The sequence below is a fragment of the Neovison vison genome, chromosome 9 (assembly GCF_020171115.1).
Source record: "Neovison vison isolate M4711 chromosome 9, ASM_NN_V1, whole genome shotgun sequence".
NCBI classification, from domain to species: Eukaryota; Metazoa; Chordata; class Mammalia; order Carnivora; family Mustelidae; genus Neogale; species Neogale vison.
Window position 1 is genome coordinate 71,936,651 of NC_058099.1, and position 21,368 is coordinate 71,958,018.

At 40.6% G+C, this 21,368-nt stretch overlaps 1 protein-coding gene across 7 annotated transcripts in view; it reads left to right on the top strand.

The window, feature by feature from the left end:
* Positions 1-12,908: 12,908 nt before the first annotated feature.
* CDC14B (cell division cycle 14B) overlaps positions 12,909-21,368 on the top strand; it is a 98,559-nt gene continuing 90,099 nt past the window's right edge. For 4 of the 7 annotated variants that reach the window (XM_044265732.1, XM_044265734.1, XM_044265737.1 and 1 more), the window contains exon 1: positions 13,183-13,445. In XM_044265732.1, coding sequence (XP_044121667.1) covers positions 13,286-13,445 — 160 coding nt within the window. In that variant the 5' untranslated portion in view covers positions 13,183-13,285. Of the gene's footprint in view, positions 13,446-21,368 lie in introns of all 7 variants that reach the window. The other 3 variants (XM_044265735.1, XM_044265731.1, XM_044265729.1) reach the window with 2 other exon arrangements.

Consider the following 21,368-nt stretch of genomic DNA (forward strand, 5'->3'; position numbering starts at 1 on the left):
TCATCAAAAAGTATGAAATCTTGCCATCTGCAACAACATGAATGGAGCTAGAGAGTATAATGCTAAGTGAAATAAATCAGAGACAGACAAATACCATATGATCTCACTCATATGTGGAATTTAAGAACAGAACAAATGAACATAGGGGAAGGAAAGGAAAAATAAAATAGAATAAAAACAGAGAGGGAGGCAAACTGTAAGAGACTCTGAACTGGGGAAAAAACTGAGGGTTGCTAGAGGGGAGGTGGGTGGAGTATGGGGTAACTGGGTGATGGGGATTAGAGCACTTGTTATTATTGAGCACAGGGTGTTATACACAAGTGATAAATCACTAAATTCTACCCCTGAAACTAATACTAAAACAAAACATCAAAAACAAACAAAAAAATGTATTGGAGGGGTGCCTGGCTGGCTCGTTGATAGACCATGTGACTCTTGATCTCAAGCTTGTACGCCTGAACACCATGTTGGATGTAGAGATTACGTAAAAACAAAACTGAAATAATAATAATAATAATAGGGGCATCTGGGTAGCTCAGTGAGTTAAGCCTCTGCCTTCAGCTCAGGTCATGATCTCAGGGTCCTGGGATCGAGCCCCACATCTGGGCTCTCTGCTCGGCAGGGAGCCTGCTTCCCCCACTCTCTTTCTGCCTACCTCTCTACCTACTTGTGATCTCTTTCTCTACCAAATTTAAAAAAAAAAAAACAACTTTAAAAAATTAAAAAAAAAAAGTATATTGCAGAATATATTTTTCCAAAGACAAACAGATGGACAATGGGTACATGAAGAGATGATCAATACCATCTATCATCAGGAAGATGGAAATCAAAACCACAATGAGATATCACCTCACACCTATCAGAATGGCTAAAATAAAAAAAAACAAGAAGTAACAGTGTTGGCAAGGATGTAGAGAAAAGGGATCTCTCAAGTACTTGGTGAGAATGTAATTGGTGCAGCCACTATGGAAAAGAGTATGGAGGTTCTTCAAAAAACTGAAAGTAGAGCTACAATAAGATCCAGCAATTATACTTCAGATTATTTATCAAAAAAAAAATGAAAACACAAACTCAAAAAGATATCTGTACTTTCGTATACATTGTACCATGATTTACAATAGTCAAGACTTAGAAGCAACCTAAAGTGTCCATCAAAGGATGAATGGATAAAGAAAAATGCATCTAGTGTGTGTGTGTGTGTGTGTGTGTATACACACACATATATACATGCACATACTCAATGGAATATTACTTAGCCAAAGAAAGAATGAAATCTTGTTATTTGCTGTTTACATGGATGGAACTTGAGGGCATTATACTAAGTGAAATAGGTTAGATAAAAAGTGATAAATACTTCATTCTCTCATTTATATGTAAAATTTAAAAACAAAACAAAACCAAGTTCAGGGCACCTGTGTGACTCAGTCCGGTTAAATGTCTGCCTTCAGCTCAGTTCATAGTCCTGGAGTCCTGGGGTCCTGGGGTCCTGGGATGGAGCCCCACACTGGGCTCCCTGCTCAGCGGGGAGTCTGCTTCTCCCCCTCCTTCCCGCTCTTGCTCCTTCTCACGATCTCTGTCTCTCTCAAATAAATAAAATATTAAAAAACAAAAAAACAAAATCAAAAACCAAGTTCATGAATACAGAGAGCAGACAGTTGGTTGCCTGTGGCGTGGGTAGGCAAAAATGGGTGAAATGGGTCAAAAAGTACAATTTCCAGTTTTAAAATAACTAAGTCATAGGAATGTAATGCATAGATGACTGTAGTTAATAATACTTTACTGTGGAGAACCTGGGTGGCTCAGGCTCTTGAGTGCCGGACTCTTGATTTAGGCTCAGGTTATGATCTCCATCAGGGGATAGAGTCCTGTGCCAGTCCATGCTCAGTGTGGAGCCTCCTTGTCCCTCTCCCTCCCTGCCACTCTGACTTTCCTTCCACTCCCCTCCTTACGCCCCTCCTCCCCAATTCTCTTGCTCTAAAATAATTAATAAAGAAAATCTTTAAATAATACCTTACTGCATTTTTTTTTAAGAGAGGGAGAGAGAGAAGGTGGGAGGGGCAGAAGGAGAAGGAGAGAGAGAGCCACAGGCTCCACACCCAGGGCAGAGCCCAGTGAAGGGCTGGATGTGGGGCTCCATGTGGAGCTTGATTCTCCACCTAACAACATGAGACTGTGACCCAAGCTGCAATCAGGAGTTGGTACTTAACCAACTGAGCCACCCAGGCACCCCACCTTACTATATATTTGACAAGAGCTGAGAGTGGATCTTGAAAATTCTCATCACAAGAAAATCAAATTTTATAACTATGTATGGTGATAGTGTTAACTGGACTGATTATGATGATCATTTTGCAATATATACAAATATCAAATCATTATATTATATACCTGAAACTAATATAATGTTATGTCAGTTATACCTTAATAAAAAAACATACTGGAAACCATGATCCATGTATGTTGTATAATTAGGAAAATAAAATATAGTATTAGAACCATTCTGGCAAAGAGACCTTTGACCAAAGAGAAATAATTTAAGCATCTTTCCGCTACTTTGTGGAAAGAAAACATATTCATTTACTAATATTGATAAATTATTCTTTTTTTAAAAAGATTTTATTTATTTATTTGAGAGAGTGAGCGAGAGAGACAGAGAGAAGGAACAGGGAAAAGGGCAGAGGAAGCAGACTCCTTAGTGAGCAGGGAGCCTCATGTGGGGCTTGATGGTAGGGGGCTGAATCCCTGGTCTCCGGGATCATGACCTGAGCCAAAGGCAGATGCCAACTGAGCCACCCAGGCACCCCACTAAGAAATTATTCTAATATTTACTTAGAATCTATATGCTACAGTGTAATCACACACATCTCCATTAAAAGTTATAAAATTCAGGGGCGCCTGGGTGGCTCAGTGGGTTAAGCCGCTGCCTTCAGCTCAGGTCATGATCTCGGGGTCCTGGGATCGAGTCCCGCATCGGGCTCTCTGCTCAGCGGGGAGCCTGCTTCCTCCTCCTTCTCTCTCTACCTGCCTCTCTGCCTACTTGTAATCTCTCTCTGTCAAATAAATAAATAAAATCTTTAAAAAAAAAAGTTATAAAATTCATTATGTAAGTTTGTTTATGTTATTTTGTTTTAAGATATAAAAGTGAACCACTCATAGGGTATATAATAATAGATGTGAAACTATACCTGGATACAAAAATACTGAATTTTGAGCCAGGTGGATGTATTATCTACTTGATAAATAGTTATTTTTATAAGTAATAATCAAATTGTCATTGCATTACAAGCTTCTCTACATTAGTTGATACTTACAGAAGACTCAACTAAAAACCCAGTTCAGCAAAGACTATCAACCTCATTGCTTTATAATGCCAGTTCTCCTATCCTCTTGAACAGTATTATTTTCTATTTCCCACACAGAAAGCAAATAGGCTCACACCAGTAATCAGGCAAATGTAAATCAGAACAATGAGATGGGCAGCGCATGTGACTTTTGATCTCAGGGTTCTGAGTTTGAGCCTCCATGTTGGGTGTAGAGATTATTTAAAAAGAAAAGAAAAGATACTTAGAAACAAAACAAAAACGAGATGCTATCTTCCTTATCATGTGAGAGGGGGTTACAGAGTATGTGCTGCCAGCAGCACAGGTCAGGTGGGATTCTGAGGTGGTCAGAGAACATCACACAGCAGTTAATACTTGAATAGTTGTGAAAAAGAGTAAGAAAAGTGTAAGAAAAGTGGTGGCAAGAGCCTCCAGAAAGAGGGCACAGGAAGTGCAAGATTAGAGAGGAGCACAGCCCTTTGGGGACTCTGGAAAGGTATGTGGCTGTGCAGACAATGCAGGGAAGGAATCGCTGCCTTGATGAGGCCAGAGTCAGGTCTCAGAGACCTTGAATGCTTTTTAAATACCATGATCCCAGTGGAGAGAGCCAGACCTTCCTAAAGGAATAACTGACTCCAGGGTGGAGTCAAGGAAAGGACAAGTTAAAGCTGGAACATCTTGGGCCAGAAAGTAAGAACACATTAAAAAATTGATGGGGCATGTCAACATGACAAAGAAACTAATATGAAGTGCCACCCACTAGTCAAATCTGGGACAATTTGGGCATCAAAATATATAATGACACTATGGGATTATAACCCATTATAGAAAACAGGATATGAATAATTAATAATCACCCATCCATCCATACGTATACATACATTGTACATACATATAAACAAAAAAGCACTCCTCTTCCCAAAGAATGCCAATTAATAAATGTAGAAGATAATTAGAAAGTCACCAGTCTGTACCATTATAGTAACAACTGATTCAGAATCATCAATGTATACTAAATCACTGGGTGGAAGTTTGTGGTCTTAAAGTATCTCCCCACAAATTATTAATTACAAGAGGAAAAGTTACACCTTTTTAGTGGAAAAAAACTGGCAGGTAACACCTTAATGAACCCGGTGATCAAAGTTCATAATTATCCAGAAAAAGGCAAACTTCATCTTGGGTCTCCTAACCTGACATATCAAGAACAAACCATTAGGGCTGGAAACTGCAAAAATGAACATCCTTGGGCTAATTGTTAGAAAAAGGACTGCTTCCTGGGTCAGGGAGAAAAATGCTCAAAAGGATATTATTAGAATAATTGGTGAATTGTGAAGACAGACCATGAAATATTTGATAACTGTACTGTAGGAATGTTAAATTTCCTGAATTTGACAATAACATTACGGTTATGTAGGAAAATGTCCCCATTCTTAGGGGAGCAGTTATGATGTCTGGAACATTTTCTCAAATTTCAAATTTCAAAAATTTCCCCCCTAAATTAACTTACAGTTTTGAAATTTTCAAACTGAACTAAAATAATAATAACAATGACTCTCATAGAAATGTGTAGGATGGTCCAGAAGATAAATTCAAGACTCTCTAAATGGGGCAGGGAGCTGTTAGAACATTTTAGTTGATAAAATGATATGATTATATTTGCCATTTTGAAAGTTTACTATGGAACAGCATCGAGCATGGGCCAGGAAATGGACATGCTGGCCAAAGCACAAGTTTGATCTGCAAACTCTTCACTTATAAACATATTGTACTGTCATTTTGGCAGCTAGATTGAAGTCAGAAACATGTTCTTTTTTATATAATATTTAGTAGTACATAAGCTAAAAGGATTACATTAATACATTAAACATGAAAACATAATTGCTTTTCTTTCCATAAATATTATTAAATGATAATTCACTTTTATGGACGATTTCTAGAAGCTGACTGCCTATATTATGGGTCATTTCAGCTTTCTGTTTTTGTCTTTTGTATAGCCCCCAACTTTGGATAAAACAGTTGACTGCTCAGTTGAATCTGCATTTAAAAATGAAATTAGGGGCGCCTAGGTGGTGCAGTCAGTTAAGCACAGGACTCTTGGTTTCAGCTCAGGTCGTGATCTCAGGGTCCTGATCTCAGGGTCAGGAGATCAAGCCCTGTGTTGCAGGGAGTCGGCCTGAAACTCTCCCTCCCCCCACTCTCAAATAAATAAATAAATCTTAAAAAATGAAATTGATGGAGAATCCAACTTAATTTGTCCATTTGTGCCCTGATATTATTGAAGAAGGGGAAAAAAAAGATAGTAAAAACCTCCCATCAAATAAGAATGTGCATTTTAATCTTTACTGTCCTCCCTATTCCTATGGAAAATAGTGGGTAAGAGGGAAAAACAAGACTGGGCTAGGATCTCTTCATAGACAAGAAAATTTGTAACAAAAAGACAGAAAAACCACTCAATATATTGGAATTGCTGGCTAATTCTCTTCCAAATTCTTTTCAGGGAATATTCTCGCAGACACAACAGGAGATAAAGAATAAATTGCTTTTACACTTCTGCAGCTACAGAAGTGACTTGAAATTGATGCCTTTAATTTACTTCTAACTGTGTGGATAAGGGCAGAGTCAGACAAGGGATGTCTTTCTTGTCCTGCAACAATTGGAAAGACAAATGTGTGTAGTGAAGGTGAAGGAGGCTATTAGCTACTTCACATTACCTGATTATCTCTGTTGATTACTACCCACAGCCAGCTCAATTCTACCACTCTCAAGCCCCATGGGAGGAGGTCTGGTGGAGTGGGGCCGGCAGCTAGGGCCAAAATGCAGGGACAATTTGCTTTAGACCCACCAACTTGGGTCTGCAACAAATTTGTAGCTCAGGGCCATCTGAGGAAGAGGACCAAGACCCCAGCCAGGACAGCCTGTACCATTCAGTCAGAGTGAGTGGGAGGGAATGTTCTGAAGCTGAGGTATGGTGCCAAAGGGGTATCAGGGGTGAGATGGAGGGCATCAAGCAGGGGCAAAGGAAGGGTGGCAGTTGGATTGGAATGGCAAGGGGGTTGGTCTGGGCATGGGTTTGGCATAGGATTCATGCTTACGTTTGCATGGATGGTATTTCTGTAAGGACCACTGATTCTGTATCTTATTTTGGGTGGTGGTTACACAGGTGCATATAGTTTTAAAACCCACTGAACTGGGCGCCTGGGTGGCTCAGTGGGTTAAGCCGCTGCCTTCAGCTCAGGTCATGATCTCAGGGTCCTGGGATGGAGTCCCGCATCGGGCTCTCTGCTCAGCGGGGAGCCTGCTTCCTCATCTCTCTCTCTCTGCCTGCCTCTCCGCCTACTTGTGATCTCTGTCAAATAAATAAATGAAATCTTTAAAAAAAAAAAACAAACCCACTGAACTAACATCCAAATCTTAGTTTCTACTGCATGTTAATTATACCTCAATTTTTTAAAAGCCCACTGTAAGTAAATATAGCAGGAAATTACTGTAGCTGAAATCACAATCTTATGGTGCCCTAGAGCTTACAAAATGAGGTAATAAGAGACTGCACTGCCCCAAACTCCAGACTAAAATAAAGAAAAGAGTTAGTTTAGTTTAGTTCCAAAGTTCTGTTGGGCCTTGGTGTAAATGAAAGTGTCCCAGATGTAGTAGATTCTGCTTTGGTCAGCCAGTCATAGGTGTAATTTCTTTTGCCCCAGTAGGCCTCTGGGCCTTGTAAGAAGCAAAGAGGAGGAACTGAAATTAGTCTGGACAGTAATTTAAAATACTATCTCCCTTGTGAACAAAAGAAGCTACGAAATCTATGTTTAATGAAAATTGTTTGCATTTCTATGAATTTAGGCCGTACTGTCTTCTAGTAACAGTGGTAGGATCAAAGAACAATACAAAAAATCATGCTCATAATAAGCCATGATGGTTTACTTACTGAAGTAAGAAAGGACTTAAATAAATTCAAAGATAGACTTTTCCCTTACCAGTCAGGGGAGTCTCTGACTCTTGATCTCTTGGTTATTAGTTCAAGCCCCACAGTGGGTGGAGACATTACTTAAAAATAAAATCTTGGAAAAAAAAATCTTAAAAAAGGACTGGTTGAATTGATCAGACATTAAAACACATAAAACTTTAGTAGTAACATGAATATAGGGACATGCTCAGCTTTACTAGTGATCAGAGAAATACAATGAAAAGTACAATAAGCTATTACTTTATCTTCTCAAACTTAAAAATATTGGTTATATCTAGTGAACACAGGGTGTACAAAAACAGGTACTCTAAAATATTATTGGTGTCCAGCAAAATTTAAAAAACAGATACTCTTCAATCCAGCAATTCCACCTTCTCTGGATATACATATGTTAGGATATTCAATGCAGGACTGTTTGTAATAGTGCCCCCACCGAATACAACCTGAATGTCCATCCATAGGAAAATAAATTATGGAAAACATAAAAGAGAAATCCATGCACCCATTAGAGTGAATGAAGTTGGCTATAAAGACTGCCAAGGAAAATGTTCAGGATCCCGTATTAAGTAAAACAAACAACCTGCCCAAAAAACCCCACTTCACAGAACAATATGCATACTATGAAACAATTTATTTAAAAAATCTTTAAAATCTAAATACAGAATGTTTATTTTTATTTGATGTATATGAGAGAGAAAGCAAGAAGAGACAGAGCATGAGCAGGGAAAGGGGTAGAAGGTGAGGAAGAGGGAGAAGCAGACTCCCCACTGAGCAGGGAGCCCAAGGAACACAGGGCTCAATCCAAGGATCCTGGGATCATGACCTGAGCCAAAGGCAGACGCTTAACCAACTGAGCCACCCAGGCATCCCTGAATACAGACTCTTAAAGGTGGTTATTTATGAGGATAGGATTGGAGTATGGGGGTGAAGGAGAGCTTTTTTGGTATACACACACACATATGTAGTATATATTAAATATTTACACACATATATATAAGTAAATATCAAATATATTTGATTTTTATTTATATTTCTAAAAAATACAGACACATTCATGCATTATTTAGTCATTTGGGATAAAAACAAAGAAAAAGAAAAATCTCCTACTCAATAATCTTTGAGTTAAAAAGCCACTATCACAAAATTATACCTACATTTAAGAAGCTACTGATGAGGAGGATGAGCATGTATATTCATTCAGTCTTGGTAGAAACATTTAGCCAAGGACAGCCTGCTGATCCTAATGCATGCTTTTCCATTTCTCCCAGGTTACTAAACTCTACTGTACTGATACAATGAACATCTGACAATAAGTCAGATGTGTGTTAGCATTTTTCAAAAGGTGAAGTGAGAATGAGCTAGGCGCTGCTCACTCGGTGCCCCAGGCACAGGCCTAGGCTTTGGGGTGAAAGCATTCTTAGTCATTCACTAATCTCAAGACTCAGTATAACCAGAATCCTCACCATTCTCTAGCACCTTCCATCCCAGCATTCCATTACTATAATTATTGTTGTTGTGTGGGAGGAAGTGTACCTAACTCCAAATCCCAAATTAATATTAGGAATATTGTTTTAAAAATCTGCAGTGTTATGGGACACCCAGGTGGCTTTGTCGGTTAAGCATCTACCTTTGGCTGGGGTCATGATCCCGGGGTTCTGGGATTGAGTCCGTTTCAGGTTCCTTGCCTTGCAGGGAGCCTGCTTCTCTCTCTGCTTGCACCTCTCCCTTCTCTTGCTCTCTCTCTCTCTCTCTCTCTCTCTCCCTTTCTCTGACAAAAACAAAACAAAACAAAAAAACAACAACAAAAAAACTACGTTAACATGTGATCTGAGGTCCAAAAAAAAAAAAAAATCATCAAACTGTATGACATTTACACAACTATACAGGTTATTTCAAAAATGGACCTGCAAGGAAAGGTCCCTTCAAACCCTGTCCTTAACCTGTGAAGAAGGGTGCTGACCCCAGGAAAGAGCCACGGATTTCCAAACCAAACTCACTGTAGGACCTAGAATAACTGGCTTGACCTGACAAATGAGGGATTCCTCATCTACAAAATAAAAATGATAATATTTAACAGGGCATTTGTGTGAAGCCCCTATCACCTGTGTACAGCATGGGGTGATAGCTTAATAAATATCCATTTTCTCCCCTTTTTACAATTCTAAGAGATTTTTAGTCTCAGGGTCAGGAACATGGGGGATTTCAGATTAATGCTGAGATTACCAGAATATCCAATAAAATAAAACCAACTCTTCTTTTAAATTTTATTTTTAAGTAATCTCTACACTCAACTTGGGGCTTGAGCTTAACAACCCTGAGATCAAGAATTGCATGCTCTACAGACTAAGCCAGCCATGTGGCCCCCAAACCAACTTTAAAAAAAAATGCTAGTGAAGATTCTCGTGTGTGTCCTTTTTCCCACATACCTGCTACCTAAACCCTCTAGGTTTATGGAAATTTGACCTTATTTAAATTATTTATCTTCCTATCATTAAGCTATAATTTACTTATCATTTGAAATTGAAATTTAGTATCATTAAAAAATTGTTTTAAAGATTTTTATTTTTAAGTAATCTCTACACCCAACATGGGGTCAAACTTAAAACCCTGAGATCAAGAGTTACAAGTTCTACCTGCTGAGCCAGCCAAGTGCCCTCATCATTAGAAATTTTTTTTAAAGATTTTTAAAAAAATTTATTCATTTGAGAGAGAGAGAGCAGCAGCAAGCAGAGGGAAGGAGAAGAAGCAGACTCCTCACAGCGCTGGAAGCCTGAACCTGGGCTTAGTCCCAGGACCTGGAGATCATGACCTGAGCTGAAGGCAGAGGCTTAACCATCTGAGCTACCCAGGTACCTGGAGAAGCCTTGAAATTTTAACATAATGTATCTATGAACCAGTTTCTCCTCATTTTAGGGTAAGATTTCAAACTTTCAGAGTATGACTTATCTTTAAATATACATATCAGAAAATGTCCCCCCCCCAAAAAAAAAGAAAGAAAGAAAAGTAAATGTTCCATAACTGAATTCTTTTCAGGGTGAATTTACCTGTGAGAAAGGAATATAGAGAATCCCTTCCCTCCTTGTTTTGTTTTTCACCATGTTGCCCGTAATGCTGAAGATCACAACCAGATGCATCTGTTCTCTAAGCTCAGACAGGCTGGGGAAAGACAAGCTGGAATCTTGAAGACAGTGTTTAGGTTCTCACTCCAGCCCTGTCCTTGTCACTTCTGTGGATCCCCATATCCTCACCGTGAAAGGGAAGCTTTGGACCAAAAGTGCCTTCTAGCTCTAAAATTTTATGATCCATGGTCAAACAGTGAACAACAAACTAACCAATCAACCAAGTGAACTAAACTACATTTCCTGTGGCCAATTTCTGAGCCTAGAGATTGGCTTATTGAACATCAGGAAGACTCAAATTGCTCAAGTGAATACACAAATATCAGTAAGAAATACCACTTTTCTACCACTACCTAAACATGACCTAAAAACAAAATACAAATAGGGTTTGAAATTTTGATGTGTGTACTTGCGTATGGACTTCCTATTCCCAAGAATGTAAGACATTCTGGCAAAATTACCAACTGTAATTATATATTTTCTCTCTTAATGATGTTATAGTAACAAAACCATAAAATTCTGTTTCTAAAACATGAAAATACTTAAACAGCATAATTATTTGTATTTATTATATTTTCTCTTTTATTGGAATCATAGACATTTTGTTAGAATTTCCAGCCTTAACACATAAGTTTGAAGGAGAAAATGAACTGCTGTAAGTGAACTTACTGGCACTTCAATCTTAGTTTGACATTTAGATAAGTCACCCTCAAATAAATAGAATATCATGGGGTATTTGAATTTCTTTCATGCTAGGGATCAAGAAAATTCTCATGGATTATCTATTCAAAACAAGACCTACCCAATGTTAACTAGACTTGCTGTGGTGATCATTTTGCAAATCAAATCAAAGCATTATGTTTACACCTTAACTTAATATAACATTATATATCAATTTTACCTCAGTAAACAAAACAAAACAAAAGACTTCTGCAAAATCCCAGATAGTATGGGAAAAGGTGGCCTTTCTACTGCTGAGCCCCTAAGGCCAAAAAGGCCTCCTATTTCCGGTCAAAGCAGAGGACCTGGGAGGATACCTTTCAGTTGAATTTCAACTCATTTGCATAGCATTCCACAAGCTCCCAATTCTTTCCCTTCATCGCTACCCCAGAAGACAAACAGGTAGACCATTTTAAATTTAAGGCCTTCACTGATTTCCTTTAGGGGCAACAGGGGATGAAAGAACATGATTACTAAGCTTCTGGTCTAAGTGGCTGATCTGTAGTTCCAGGCTGTTCAGCTGAGTCAGTGATGCAGAACCTTCTTTCCCCAGCCCCCTTTCCTCCTTAATTAGCAGCGCTAAAGGGTAAAGGCCTTCAACAATAGAAGTCAAATAGCCCCCCACCCGAGAAGTACTCCATCAAAATTTGCATTTCTGAGACGCTTCTAGGTGGACTGACTCAAACTCATCTTTCTCTTCTAGAGGCTGGCAGTGATTGCGGAACTGCAGGATAAAACGTTAAAATGCTGATGAAAAATTAGGAACGGCTTGCAAGACGTAAAGTTCGGGGCTATGAAATCTAAAGATTTGCTCTCCAGTCTATTCACCTTTTTAGATGCTACTGTGCAAATTTGTTTAAAGTCCCTCCAAAATGAGAGTTTTGGTTAAGTTCCAGAAATATCAGCCATTATTTTAACCCAGAAGAAAAATATATCACTCCAGTTTGCAGGATGAAAGTTCAAGAATTAAATTCGTCACTTGCTTCAATACTTCGGTAATTGGATCTGCAGACACCTTAGATAAGAAAAACTCAGCAACTGGTGTATAAAATTACTGAGTTAAATGCGGGTACTGGATTCTAAGAGGAACTACGAGACAAACCGTACGGTATATCATGTTTCCATCGTAGGTTTATCGACCCCCTAAGCATCATATCGACCCCCTAAGCAGCCCTGGCTTAGTCTTTTTGAATGCTGGGCATACCACAGGTGGGTAAATAGTGTAGGTGATTTGGATCGTGGGTCGGTTGTGGTATCACCTTTCCCTTAAGTCTACAGAGCGGCGGACAATTTAATCAGCTCATAACTCTTTTCCAAGCCAGCAGCGTGGCAAGAATCCTTCTCACTTGGCGTGATTACAGGGAAAACCCTGAAATACTTTTTTAAAAATACACATGCCAAAGAACTGGAGTCAAGTTACTAGGGTGGGGCTGTGTACAGCTTCGGCGACTCACTAAAGGAAGTTGGGACCTGGGGTCTCGGCACCGGAGGAACACAGAAAAAACAAAAGTTGGGGGCTGGCGGAGGGTCGCGAGCACACTTTTATATTTGATTGGCGGAACCACTCAGACTTTTCTTTATGGCGTCACCGGGTACCTGCCTGTAAAAAGGCCCCGTCTCCGTGACGTCACATATCACTGACCAATGAAAAGCCCCATTCTGCGGGCCCCGAGGAGGGTTGTGGGCCCTTTTTTGTGAATGAAGCTCCACGGAACAGCCCTCCTGGGGTCCCCGGGAGCCGCGGCCGACTGTGCTTCGGCGTTTCGGCAGCAGCGTCCGCGGCTGCGGTGGGCGCGCGCGGTTACCCCGGGCAGCCCCAGCCGCCGGCGGCAGCACCGTCGCCTCGGGCGCCCCAGCGGGCTGCGGGCACCTGGGGGCGGGCTGGGGGGCGCCGGCGGCGGCAGGAGGCGCTGTAGCCAGGGCTGCGGCGCGGGTCCCTTGGCGGCCGCAGGAGGGAGCGGGGCAGGCGCGGTGGGCCCGGCCCCTCCTCCGACTCCTGCGCCGCCGCCTCCCGCCGGGCTCAACCGGCGCCCGTCGTCCCCGCAGCGCCGTTCCGCGCCCGCCACCCCGAGCGCCCGCGCGCGGGGTCGGCGGGGGCCTCGGCGGGCGAGCGGACGCACGGGGCCATGGTCGTGGCCCCCTGACGGGCCGCGGCCGCCTCCATGAAGCGGAAGAGCGAGCGGCGGCCGACTTGGGCCGCCGCGCCCCCCTGCTCGCGGCGCTGCTCGGCGTCCTCGCAGGGAGTGAAGAAAAGCCGCAGCTCCACGTCGCAGGAACTGCACCGCCTGGACCACCAGGACGACCTGTACCTAGACATCACCGGTGAGCCGGCGAGCGAGCGCGTGGCGGGAACCGCAGACACGCGGCACCCCGCGCGGGGGTCCTAGCCCACCCTCCCAGGCAGTGGAGGCGCCTCCCTGGGCCCGGCTGACACACCTCCCCCCCCACTCCCAAAAAAGCCCCACCGGCCACACCCCCTTCAGCAGCCCGACTCCCTGGGAGCGCCCCCCTACCCCGACTTTCCATCTGCGGGTGTTAGCGAGCTGTAACTTTATCCGTTTTGCGCTCTCCTACCCCGGCAAGATGGGCCGAGGGTCACCTTTCTAAATTGCTGGCGTCAGCTCGGCGCCTCGGGCTTTTTCTGAGTTCGGGTTGATAGCGCCTCTCGGGGCTGCAAGCTCGGTTGGCCCTCACAGGAGTCTGAACCTCTGAATCACCCCGGAGGATTCCCCGAGCGCGCGGAACGCGCCGGCACGGGAGCAGCTGCCCTGTTGGCTGGGCGTTCGCCCAACCTCGGCCGCTGTGGAGGAAATGGAGTCCCGCCTCGTGCGGCGTTCCCACGTCCTCGCGCGGGTCCGCTCCGCGCTCGCCCCCTCCCCAGCGCGCGCGCGAGCACACCCCGACCTAGTAGGGCTAGCTCCTCTCCCCCGCTTCCACAAGGAATGTGTCACACTGGTGACTTGGGAGCCGCTCTGCGTGCCGAATGCCCAGTGGTGTCACTTCTGAGAAATCGCAGCCAGCCGGAGCAGCTAGAAAAGAAGCCCTTTGATAGCGGTTTTATTAATTAGTGCTGACTCTACAGTTCTTGAAGACTAACAAATCCAATTTGGCAGCTGTTGGATTTGCCAGGATTGACACTAAAGCCCGTGAAGGCACGAACGTGGTGATGTATGTGGAAACGCTTTGTAAACAGCATCGCTGTCTACGGTTTTGAGGGAATTCGCAGTCCGCTTTCTGTGGCGCGGCAAGTGTGAGCCTTGGCGTGTGGGATTTTTATAAACAGTTTCCCACCCTTAGCCATTGATAAGCCAGGTGAGCTGGAGTGGTCAGAATATTAATTTAGGAAGTGTCCAGGCAAACACAAATTTAGTAGAAATTGTTTTCTAGGTTGATGGACGGTTGTAAACTTAAGGTCCATATTAATAAAGCTGCGAGTGGAGGGGAAGGTTTCTTGGCGCGCGGTGGATGGACCCCTGGGAACTGTGGAGGGAGGGCTGGCACCTGCCCGGGTCCCTCGTAGCGCGCTCTCTGAGGCCGAGACTGGGTCCCACCAGGCTATGCAGTCCCAGGGAGATAGCCTCGGGAGGGCTCGGGATGGGTGATGACACTACACATTCCTTACGCCTTCGTTCTTTATACCTCTTAAAAGGCATTTTGCTTCATAGCTTTTAGTTTTAGGGCAAGTAACGCACGGTTCGTTACAAAGGTGCCAGGAGTTTATAGTGAAAAGTTGGTCGCAGCCACTTGGTGGCCTTCCCTAAGGCAACTGAAGTTTCCTATGAATCCTTCCGGAAAGAGACTATGTGTATAAACTTGTGTATTCTCTATCATACGCAAGCATGGTAGCTTACATGTTGTTTTGCACATTGTTTATTCTTCGCAGCATTATCTCTTAGAACGGTTAGTACATGCAAAACTGCTTCATTCGGTTTTAATTACTGCTAGGCCAAAGTAGATAGGGTTTTAGAAAATAAAACTATAAAGTACATGTGGATTTAAAATGTGTTCAAGATTTCATTGTATTTGTTCATTTTTAAGTAATTTCTATAGTCAGCCTGAGGCTGGGACTCAACCCCGAGATCAAGAATCACATGCTCTACAGACTGAGCTAGCCAGGAGCACCCTAAATACGTATGTTTTATAATTTGTTTAGACAGCTCCCTATGGATAAGCATTTAGGTTGTCTCCATCAAAAAGGAAGTTTTGTAAAGTCAAGTCATTGGGCTAGATCTTCTTCCTCCTTCATGGAGGGCTTTCCTGAATCACAAGAGTGATTTAATTTCAGAAAATATTGCTAAGCCGAATATTGAGGAAGGAGTTGGTGCATTATATAAAATAAAAAATGCTGTTATTTAGATTACAAGCCCAGATAATGGAAGGGTCCAGTCTCATTGTAAGAGGGGAAGTAAGGAGAATCAACTTTGCCAGGAATTTTCCCAGGTATCCTTTAGTGACAGTCTTGGCTTCTTAGAAAAATGATACTGAATCAGTCTGTTTTAGGGTGATAAATAAGACAAATTAACTTCGGGGTAATGGGGTGAAAAAAAAAATAAAGTGACTTTGGATACAGGGTACAGATTACTTTTTATTGGGCTTGGAGGGAAGGCTTGAAACCTCATCCTCAGCAAGTGGCAACCTGGTCCCGTCCTCCCCAACTTGTTTTTCTTCTTAATATTTTTCAAGTTGAGCATTAGGAAAGGAGATATATATAGTTTGTCTCTTCAGTACTATTTGCTTTCTTTTTTTCTGTGCATACTTAAGTTTCTATAAATTGTGCCATACCAGGAGGGAGAGTCCCCTTTTAATGGCTATATGGTATTGCATTGTATGGCTGAATCGTGATTTATGTAATGGCAATAAATAAATGGTTATGTGGGGGGTTTTCTGTCCCTGCAAATGGCAGCAGTAGCATCATTGTATATATCTACATACATGTATGATTGTATCTGCAGAGTAAAGTAGAAGTGAAGAGACCAGGCCAAAATATATATAGGTTTATCCACTCATGGGTGGACTTTTTTGGTGATTATGAATAATGCTGCTGTGAACATTGATGTACCAGTTTTTGCATGGAGTTGTTTTCGGTTACTTTGCATATATACACCTAGAAGTAGAATTGCAGGGTTGCATGGTAATGCCATGTTTAACCTGCCAGACTTTTCCAAAGCTGCTGTACCAGCAGCACTTTCCACCAGAAATTTATTCCACATCCTCACCAAAACTTGTTACAGGATTGTGAAGATTCTTTCCCACTGGGGTTGGTTTGTAAAAATTAATGCACATTATCGCTTTTGCCCACTCTGTCCTTAAATACATTAAATTTTTTTTTTTTTACTTTAGTCCCTAATTATTTTTATTACAACTATCTCATCTGTTAAGTCAAATTCCATTCCTGTAGATTGCAGTGCATTTCATGGTGGTGTATACATTTTTTTTTTAAAGATTGATTGATTGATTTTAGAGAGAGAGATTAAGAGAGAGTTCTAGTGCCTGCAAGAGTGGGCAGAGGGAGAGGGAGAGAGATGTCAAGCAGATTCCCCAGCGAGCACAGAACCCATTGGGGCTCCACCCCAGCTGCAATCAAGAGTCAGTATCTTAACTGACTGAGCCATCCAGGCACCCCAGTGTATATATTTAATACAGGATGCTTAATGCCTATTTTTGTTCTCTGTAGTCCTTTGCTATGTGGTCACAATTTTTTTTAGTGTGCAGCCAACCATCTGGCTACACTGGCCATTTACTAGGAGCTGACCGATGTTTATTCCCATGTGGACCTCATCCACTTCTCATTGGCCATTCACTCAGCTCTTGTCCTGTGGAATGACGTGGATTTTTACATAAGCTGTATTCCTGCTGCAGTTCCAGTGTATTGTGTTAAAAAAAGATAATTAAACTGTAACCTGTATACATTAATGTGAAAGAGATACTGAGTAAAGGTATAATCAGAATGAGTTGTGATCAGTCAGGGAAGCTGGGGAAGAATGGAAGAGAAGAGGGTTTCTCTTCTGATTGGCTTTGGAATTAGATCTCTCCCAAGATGGGAGAAGTACCAAAGGAAAAATGTTGGACATAGATTTTTGATTTTCCTATGAAACTCCTTGCAGTTAGAAGTCTGAATCTTTTTATTCTTATTCCTTAAATAGGGCCATAAATGACAGTGTACATTCTCCTTTTCTCTTCATTAATATAGGAAAAAATATTAAAGATTATGAAATTACTGTATTATCCCTATGCTTGATAATTGTTGGATTTAATAGTTGGTACAGAGCTTAAATTTATTTTACTTCTTTATGTTTTTTTAAACTTAACGATTAGTGAAAGTAATTGGTATTAACTATTGGCTAGAAAAAGGTTTTTAGTGGTTAAAAAATTTTTTTTGCAGTGTCTGTCATGATAGTCTATCTCTTTAAGACTGTCTATTATAACTGTAAATAATTTTATTGGAGAAGCTCTAGTTGAGGTCAGGATTGTCATTTAAAAGCACCAATTAATGGTATATCAGATACTCATCAAATTAAACAGATAGAGCACTGCCTCTACCCTGCCTTATTTTCTTTTTAGGATTTAAAAAATTCACACTAGACATTATTAGACAGGGAAAATTTATTCATTAATTCAAGAAGTATTTAATTGAATCTTACTATGTAAAATAGTGCTGCATATTCATTGTTTGCTGTGATCAAAGTATATTTTTCTTGATAAAAAAAGGAATACAGTTACCTGGGCCACTGATTCAAGGAGGAAATTCATTTTTCTTCAAGACTTTCACGTAGTAGATTATTTAGAGTTTTAATAATTGAAGCTCATCAAAGTATGTAGTGTTCATTTTCCTTCTTGCTTATGACTTAGTTCTAATTTATTTTCTTGATTTATGTGCTTAATTTTTCAACATCTTTTACTTCTGATGGTGTCATGTTACTTACCTGTTTTAGGTCTAAATCCTTATGCACTGGGGTACCATACACAAAAACTTAACATAGTTGTGTTGTTACTGTTTCAATGGACAGAATGGTTGGGCATAGAGATGAAGGGAAAGTGGAGTAACTGGGTGACAAAGATGGTACTAATGTTAGGAGTTGCCAGTCAGTGCACACTGTAATTTCTCTGTGCCTTTCAATAATGGGAATGAATTTCCCCAATTCCTATGGGGGAGAGCTGGAATGGAACCACACTGCAGATTTTTAGAGTGGAAGGATCGCATTGCTTGTGTACCAGTGACATTTCCTGGAAGTTTGTGAGATAGTCTTTGGGGATCTCTGAATTGACAGGACAGGTATTTTGTTATTTGAAAGAATTTCAAGAGATCACCTTGAAATACCACAACCATCCACTTTTCCCTCAGAACTTAACACAAGAGATAAGTAACTTTGGCCAAATTGATGCACCTTCTTTTTGGCAAAGCTGTCCTTACCTGTCTTTTATTCTTTCCAACAGATAAAGCTATTTCAGCAGAGTTGTACATAAATGATTCATTGGCCATGTACTGTTTAGTCCCGTGTTTACATAGACTAATAGGTGATGTCCTAGTAGATACTCTGTAAGTTGTATCTGTAAAGTTGAATTTAGATAATTACCTAGTCAATTTGGAAATATGAGCAAACTACATAATTCAAGTCCTCCATTCATGCTGTTGTCCAAATTGGCTGTCATCACAGCCCAGATTTTCTAGATAGTTCATTCATTCAACCAAATTGTAATAAATACCTACTCTGCCAGGCTTTTTTTTTTTTTTTCTCCCCCTCTTCAAGTGATAAAAATAGGTCACTGCTGGATATAATCCCTGGTCTCATGGAGTTTGTTTTCTGTGCTGATTGAGAAAATGAAACTTGGAAGGTCTGTAGGTAAACTAGATTAAACTTGGAGGGTCTGAGAAATAACTAGCTTAGAGAGGGCTGAGCCATATTGTGGTTGAAATCCTTGGGGATGTAAAACTTTTCATAGGGTATTTGAAGAGTTAATTCTAGTAGTGAGGCATGAGGATACCAAGGACAGCTAGTGCCAGCCTTTGTGGGGAGCGAACACAGCTGGATTATTAATAACCTTTTGGAGCCTCTTTTCTCTCATCTGTTTGAAAGTTGAAAGTGCACAGTGTTGTTGGAAGAACTGAAGCAGATGTGTGTGAAGTGCTTGGCTTGGTGCCTCTTTGACAGCCGGGGCTCCATAAACGGTCTCTAGTATTAAAAGTGTGTGTGCAGTGGCCCAGGATACCAAGGGCAGACTGAGACAGTCACCATGGTTGGAAAGGTTTCCAGCTCTGAAGCAAACATTTCCCCCATAAGTGTATGTGCACAAAAGGTTCAGTGAATCAGCATAGTGAAAATGCAAGTGTGTTCCTTTCTCTGCTTCTAAGAGTAATCTTGAGGGCAGAAGCACTCCCGGTGAGGCTGGTTCAGTATTTGTCTAAGCTCTGGAAGAGATTTAGCACTGCCTTGACAATATTTTCTGCCTTGGGAAAAACGTTGCCGTTTCTCTTTAAAGATTCCCTGTAAGAGGAAGAATAAACGAGCTGTTTCTTCCTTTTTGAGGCTGTTATGTATATTTACTACACTGAAGAGTTTGTATATAGCCTTATATTAAATTGTAGCTAAGCTTATGGGGGGGGTGTCTTTGTAAAGATGAAAAGGCCTCATGGGAAAGCCTCAGGTAGGTTATGGAAAATAAAACAAATATATTAAATTATTTACTGGTAGAATATAAACTCTTCAGAGTGGTTAGTTTAAAGCATGACTATGCCCTAGAATATTGTTTAAAAAGAATATTTCACAGATCCAAAAGATTTGATACTGGTGGTGTGTATTATAGGCAATAGGACATTTTTTTGGTTCCTATTTTGAGTAAAACAAAATTGCCTTTCAATGGGCCTTTCCATGCTTAATTTGTGGCATGGAGACCCAATGTATTTGGAAAGGGTGGGAGTTAGGCATAAGTAAGAAATTACTTGTTTAAATCTTTTCCTTTAATTACACTGAGAACAAAATAATTTCAGTAGCCAGTATTTTATTTTCCTTTCCATACTAGCTACAGAGTATTTTTAATCTCAGTCCTTTAAGGTCTTTCACATTAAAATTACTTTTATATAATTATCTGTCAGTTGAATAAAAAACATGGGTAGACTGGTTTCAAACATTTCAAAGCCATTCCTCACTTAGGACAGGCACCTTTATGAGTGAGGTAAGTAGGCACAGGGGTTGTGGGCAAAAAAGTGATCAGATTGATCCAGAGACATGGAAACTGTTTAGCAGGAGCTAACCAATCTTCAAGTATCATTTCTTTATATTATTTGATTTTTAGCTTCTGAGGTTAGTCACTTAATTTCTAGAAGTGCTGACTACCATATTAGACAGGGATTACATTAGAAAACATTTTCTAAAATAAAATTGATTTTAATTTCCTAAATGCAAGGATATTTAACTGGAATGTGTGCGTCTCATCTGGATTCTCTAGTTTATATGAAAGTTTTACGCCCTTCTCTCTCTTTCTCTTTTTTCTATAGCTTTTCATGGATACTGCTCCAACAAAGGTATTCAGATCATTGACTCTACTTTGCAGTGCTTTCTGATGATTTTAAAATTGTAGATTTAATCTGTTAGTTGTCATTCTTGGTTCCGTCCCTTCCTGTTTGCTTGTCTTAAATTTAGTCTTGGGTAGCAGATTCAGTTTTCTATAACTGTAGAGTATCCTCTGTATGTTTATGACTTAAGTTGAAATTTGTCTTTATATGAAAAGTTTTGTTGGTTTCTGTGTATAGGTAATGCTGACAGTTGTTTGATATTTTACTGGGTTAATTATTAATGCTATGTTTTTGATGGTGGATATTTTTGGTAATACTGAACTTTTTCTATTATAATTGAATCTTACTTTTGTAGACTTGCTGAAAGGATGCTTAGAATAAGTTGTTATAACTAAACAGCTATTCTTGATTTGTTTTTTCTTTTGCGAGGTCACTTAGTTCTTTCTAGGCATTTCTTTGTTTAATGGACAGGCTTATATCTTATTTATTGTTTTTGGCAAGAGGGAAGTCTCATGAAATGCCAACTTAAACTTTGGGAATGGGGAAGCTCTTTCATAATTCTATTAAAAAATTAAAAGTATTCTGATTCCATTTCATTTTCAAGTGCTTCAGATAAAGCCAGTTATCAAAAGAACAAATCTGTATGGCTCCGTATTTATAATTATTCTAATTTTAAAAAATTTCTGCCTTTATTCTCTTTGTCTTTTATTCAGCTCCTTTAATTCTTAGTATTA